The sequence below is a fragment of the Pundamilia nyererei genome, unplaced genomic scaffold, assembly GCF_000239375.1.
Source record: "Pundamilia nyererei isolate P.nyererei 1_Seehausen unplaced genomic scaffold, PunNye1.0 scaffold00008, whole genome shotgun sequence".
Classification (NCBI taxonomy): domain Eukaryota; kingdom Metazoa; phylum Chordata; class Actinopteri; order Cichliformes; family Cichlidae; genus Pundamilia; species Pundamilia nyererei.
Genome location: NW_005187409.1, coordinates 3753850 through 3759849, shown reverse-complemented (window position 1 = coordinate 3759849; position 6000 = coordinate 3753850). Strand labels below are relative to the sequence as shown.

At 37.3% G+C, this 6000-nt stretch overlaps 2 protein-coding genes across 3 annotated transcripts in view; one reads left to right on the top strand and one right to left on the bottom strand.

Annotated features, from left to right (window-relative positions):
* Positions 1–4887, bottom strand: part of arr3b (arrestin 3b, retinal (X-arrestin)) — a 6325-nt gene extending 1438 nt beyond the window's left edge. Inside the window, exons 1-16 of one of the 2 annotated variants that reach the window (XM_013908270.1) lie at positions 4828–4887; positions 4325–4358; positions 3244–3274; positions 3026–3086; positions 2880–2924; positions 2599–2792; positions 2385–2444; positions 2207–2283; positions 1976–2111; positions 1803–1887; positions 1607–1679; positions 1201–1338; positions 968–1045; positions 845–868; positions 707–756; positions 540–543 (exon numbers count right to left, since the gene is read on the bottom strand). In XM_013908270.1, the coding sequence (XP_013763724.1) occupies positions 540–543; positions 707–756; positions 845–868; positions 968–1045; positions 1201–1338; positions 1607–1679; positions 1803–1887; positions 1976–2111; positions 2207–2283; positions 2385–2444; positions 2599–2792; positions 2880–2924; positions 3026–3086; positions 3244–3274; positions 4325–4332 (1064 nt within the window). In that variant the 5' untranslated portion in view covers positions 4333–4358; positions 4828–4887. The remainder of the gene's footprint in view (positions 1–539; positions 544–706; positions 757–844; positions 869–967; positions 1046–1200; positions 1339–1606; positions 1680–1802; positions 1888–1975; positions 2112–2206; positions 2284–2384; positions 2445–2598; positions 2793–2879; positions 2925–3025; positions 3087–3243; positions 3275–4324; positions 4359–4827) is intronic. The other variant, XM_005722990.1, reaches the window with a different exon arrangement.
* Positions 1–6000, top strand: part of inppl1b (inositol polyphosphate phosphatase-like 1b) — a 28462-nt gene that overhangs the window by 1077 nt on the left and 21385 nt on the right. The window lies entirely within an intron of this gene.

Genomic DNA, 6000 nt, shown 5'->3' with positions numbered 1-6000 from the left:
ACAGTATTGCAGGCCACCCCTTCTTTTGTATTTATAACATCTGCAATTTTTCAGACTCATACACTTTCAGATATTGCCCAACTTTCAAAAATCTTCATACATGCTGCTATTAATGTCTACTGGAGATCTTTTAATTATTGATCTTGGGGGTGGAGCAAGAGGATTCAAATTTCATTTTTCACACAGGATTGAAGGGTAAAACAGGACACTTGTTCAAAGGCCATCACTTCTGCGCTTTTGCAATTCATGCAATTTTCTATCCAAATAGTTCTTTAACATGTGTTTTATGTCATCATCTAATATATTAGTGTGTAGGGATGTTATAGGAGTGGCAGTAACCCTTGAAGAAGTGAACACTGCACAACTCACTGTATCTGAGTTGACCTAACCTGAACTAAAGAGGCATTTAATCCAATTTGCTGTGGTTCATAAAACACATAATTGTTCATGAGAAACAAACATGAACATCATATACAATTATCACTGCCACAGGCGAATACACGTCTTTTTATAGAGACTATTTTATACTTTATACTTACACTTCTGCTCAGTACACAGTAATGGCACGCAGTAAAGGGGAGAGCATGGCATATAGATGACAGTAAGATCAGTTACAGAAAGCCACTGTCTACTTTTAGTGATATTTCAGGAAGTATTTTAATGGTAATTTAGCTGGCACTAGCAGTTTACAAAATACAGAACTCACCTGCAGGCTTTGGGGACATCAGTGTCACAGGAAGTTCCACGACAACATCACTAAACATTTTACAGATTAACATATACTCGTGAATAATTTGCATTCATTTACACAACTGGCAATAAATGAAGGAGAACTGATATTTACCGTCCTGTCAAACCACCCAGCAAGCTATGGTCAGAGAGAAATGATAAAAGAATCCCTTAGTCTGCACAGTTTGGCACAAAAAAAGGAAAGCGTTATGGGTTAGTGTTTTCTATTAAGCCTTACCCTCCACTCGAAACTGTAAGAGTGACCTTGACTTTGTAGGAGATAATAATTCCCTGCATCTCCTTCTCTCCTTGACTCCTGCAAGGAGATGGGAATAGTTTACGATTTAAACCTTGGGGATTTGGTTTAAGGTGCTATAAGTGGACGGCAGAATATATAGTGACAACATTGCTGCTCAAAAAGAGGATGAAGGCCCATCCTAGCTTCACCTAAAAGAGACCTAAAAGTCTTACAGCGTTGTGGATGCTAAGTTGGTGTCCTGATCTTTTAGACGTCCATCGACTGCAAGACCTCGCTTTTCTTTGTTGTTGGCAAGCAGGGGGGTTACTTGGAAGGACTTCTCAAATGTAGAGATGGCATTTACGGTCTCTCTGTGTTTAGAGGTGAAATAGAGGGAAAAAGAACTCACACTAGGTTAGTATTCATTTTTTTCAGTTAATCTACTTAGGGCCTTTTTCATTTTAAGTAGCAATAAAATACAGACATATTGGAATATTGGTGTGTGTGTGTGTGTGTGTGTGTGGGGGGGGGGGGTCGTTTATAGCCTCAGATTCACTGATAGTTACAGCACATAATGTACTTTTTAGACACATTAATTTGAACCAGAAATGACTCGAGTCCTGTTATTATTCGCCTTACCCAAACTCTTGAGCACAGACTTCCTTGACGTAAGTGTCAGATGAGTAGAGGACCACACTTGTGAGCTGGTTAACTTAACACAAAAATAGTTCATGTTAGAAGTATGAATTAAACTATATGCCTTGAAAATATTTCCCCCATCTCTTCAAACTATACAAACAAAAATGATTCTGATCAGACATATTTGGGTCCTTACCTGAGATTTTGATTTTCTTCACAGTCTTGTTGGTTTCATTGTTGATTTGCACTTTAACGGTTATTGGATCTCCATGGTAATAAACCTGGAAAAGAGTGATTTTAAAACACAGTTTAGCAATTATTATGTAATATTTATAATGGTAAAAATGCATTTGGTATATTTTCAAGTACCTCTTTTTCAAGGGAAGCCTCCAAGTGCACTGGTTTGTCACTCATCATAAACTGCTTGGATAGATCAGCCTTGGCTCCGGCCTTGTTGTCAGCTGGGGCGAACTGTATTTTACGAATCATCAGACGACAAGTATCCCTAGAAGGAAATAAAAGGGAAGAGAATAACCCATGCATGGCCTTCATACACAGCTCAAAGACTGAAAGGTTTAAAATGACGCTGCACAAACATACTTTTTTTGAATGACTTCATCTGGATTGTCAGGTGCGTTGGCAATGTATGCTTTAATCTCAAAGTCCACACCGCAAGCCTACAACAAGGCGAAATCCAGATAAATAAATTTTTCCAAACATTTAACACAATGTGTAAGACTTAAAGAAAGCAAACAATAACACTGGATGGTAACTGTACCTTGCCGGAATCATTTAGCCCAGGCTGTAAGGAAACTGAGCATGGAAGATTTGGTGGCATCTGGAAAAAGAAGAAATGAGTCACATACATGAACGTTACACTTTAAAATGATTTTAAAATAAAAGCGGGGATATGATCTAAGGTTAATCAAAATACCTTGCATTGAAAATAATTTATTTGTTGTTACGCAAAGAGAAAGATTAAGGGTTTGGACCTGGAAGGAAAAGGCGTGCCCCTGCTCTCCAACTTTTTTCAAGAGGGATTCCATCATTGGGGATTTAGCTTCGCTGCCACCCGTAGGTGGATACACCTGAACGCAATGTAGCCAGATGTCCCTTCTGAAGGTCAGTCCGATGACATCCAAGTCATCACTTCCATAGCGGAAGGCACAAGCAAGATAGACATACACTACAGTGGAAAAATGTGTTGTTTCAGTCTGTGTCAGTAAATCATCGCTTATAACTTTTATGATTTGCAGACTATAAAGTAAAATACCTTTTCTGTTGTTAAGACCAGAAGGATCCACTTTAACTACCCCTTCTGCAAATATGAGAAGAGTCAATCCACAGCCTTAGATCTTTCACAGAGATTCTTATAAGTTCATATATTCACATATATCAGGATGCAGTTTTGCCACGCACCAACTAGTTCTACTGAATCCACATTGTCCACAAAGTCCCTTTTCCCCAAGTACAAGGCAATCTATATGAAATGAAGAAAAAGGAAAACGGTTACTCCTCCACAAGATTAAAAAAAATGTGGACGCTATTTCGGGAAGTTGGAATAGCAACATACAAATTGCACTCCTCCCTGTGCTCAAGGGGTGCCCTGTAATGATTATATTGTAGAAGCCACTTACAGTTCCATTCCCACTGGTCTTCTTAAATACTCTGGAAATGAAAAAAAAAAAGAAAAGAATCTGAATCTGAAGAGTATTTGAACCTGAAAGTCCTAAAAAAAAGGCCCTAAAACACATGCAGACAAAAACACAAGATGTTAAGTCTAAATGAGCAGTGACCCATAATTTCATTATTTTTTGCTTGATTATAAATAATGAGCTCTTTCCCCCCTATTTTCTAAGTTGTCTTCTATAACATATTTGTGCGCTTACAACTTTTCTAGTTTTTGTCCTGGATAACCTCCCGCTTGCCATCAACTCCCTTGCTCCTCTCCTGTGAGGATGGATTAGTGCTTAAAGTCGAATTGAACCTGCTGCTACAAATGTCTAATCTGAACATAAGATGTGTGATTGGGTAAGCTGAGTAAACAAAGTTAAACATCATATAAAATATGAAAATGACATATTTGGATCAATACTGGGTTAGGCAGGCTATTTTATGAAATAGCTGTTTATGCTACAAAACAAAAAGTAGTGGCAGAATTGGCAAATTTAACACCCAGATTTATCCCAAGATATGTAGAGTGCAAGAGTGCAATCCTTTTGTTCTGGGCGGATGTAGTAAACAAACAGGTAATCCTTGGTGGTGTTTGTCGCTTTCAAATGCCACATAATCCTTTTAATGCTTTTCCAATCCACAAAATCCATCTTAATAAGGATTTTTTCTTAAGTGTCTAAAAAGTATAAAATAAATCAGAATCAGAATCAGAAAGACTTAATTTATCCCCAAGGGGCAATTAAGAAGTTTTAAGGTTGTTGTAGAAGCTACTTCTGTCACGATGTTACATCCAATCTACTATCCTTGTTTCTTCTAAATTAATTATCGCTTTCATCCCTCATGAACAACTTTTCGTGATTATAAAATAAATAATCAAAATTAATTAATTATTTAGAAATCATTCATATTTAACTGCATTAAACAGGTTGCCTAAAGTTCTTTTTGGATTTTATATTGAAAGTTTGATGGTTGATTTTTAACCTCTCTAAAACTGTCACAATATTAACATTGTTGATGAATAAGCCTTAAACCTCTCACACTCACTTGGACATGTCGATGGCAAAATTTTAGGTCCACTCTGCAAAAAAACCCAAAACACAATAAAGTCATAAATAGCTCAAAACACGAGATAGTAACAAAAGCTATAACTATTAGGTGCTTTGGTTATCTGTGTCAATTTTAGTTTATTATGCCGGTACAGTACACGCTAGAAAGCTCCTCATTGATGACACTATGGCAAACGACAGTCATGTTGTTCCCTATAACTTCTAATAGGAAAGGATCTTTCTGATTTTATGGTTAGTTTAAGATCATAATCATAATAAACAACATTCCTAATACCTAGCGTGACACAGACCATGCGCTCCTTGTTAACGGATATATAAATATTGATAAAAACTACATATTCCCATGTAATAATACCGTGATAAATTTCCAACAAATGCTGACTCTGTTCTGTGCAGTTACTGTGATCCGATACCTTCTTCATATACCTTCTTCATCTGATTCTATTATGCTGCAGGTCAGCAAGAAAAACGCTAACTTACCGTGCCCTCGGTTCTGACAGTGAGTCGTCTCTGCTGTGCTCTCTAATCCTTCACTGTTGATAGTGTAAGTGCCTGCCAATCACGGACTCCCTATTGCTTTTATACTATGACCTCCCAACCTTGAAACTCTCCTCTTAAGCTTACTGTCCTGAAGAAGGCAGTTTTGGAGAAAATCTGATTATTTCATTATACCACTACTGTTTTAACCTACAGCATGTTTAAAAATAATACTGTGCATGTAGTTTCAACATAAAAGATAACGATAGGAGCCTTGGCATTAGTACAGCATGTAATGCAGAAAAACTTTTCATTTTATGTATTGATTTGAGCTTTTTTAAGAAGTAAATGTATGCATGAATAAAACTGGGAATTTGATACTTTGCAGGTATGGTGCAATAATATAGTTTAGTAACAAAATTTTCATGAATTCTTTGCTCTCAAGCTTCAGATGGTCTTAAAATACTAATTAAGACTTGCTAAGCTGTAAAGAATGCCTTTTGAATGGAATAAATGTTCAAGGACTCCCTTTCTTATAGCTTAAACTAGAGTAGAGTGGTATTAGTTGGATTTTAGTTGTTATGGTAGCAGGTCGACAGATGGCTCCTCCACCAAGCCTTGCCCAATCTGTGCACATAGGAGGTTTACATAAATCCAAGTGACTTAATGTTGCACAAGGAACACGGCCTTACAGCTAGCATCAGTCTGATTACAAAATCATCCTGGCAGTTCTACTGTTTAGCTATGAGCATGGTTGATTGAGCAACTTAATGATAACCATGAGTATATTGTGATGTCATGCCAATTTGGGATCCTATTTGAAGTATGAAAACTGAAGCAGAATTTGTGGCTATGCCATGATTCCATGGTTTGGAATATTTGGCTTTAAGTTAATGAGGATCTGTTAGTTTGGGCTCTATGAAACTGGTCTACTTGAACTGTAGGCATTTGTTTGACCTGCCTTTAATGTCTGCCAAAGCACCAGCATTTATTAGCAGTGACCTTTAGCAGATCAAACATCTTTTCTTTAGCCTGAAGTAGTTAATTGATAAATAAGCGAGCTGGATGGATTGTCACACCTTGGCAGTCAAGAATAATGAATGAGATTGGTGTATGTGTGCGTTGGCCTCAGTGTGTTGGCCTCTCTGCAACTGTTATACGGGTACAAGGTTTGAG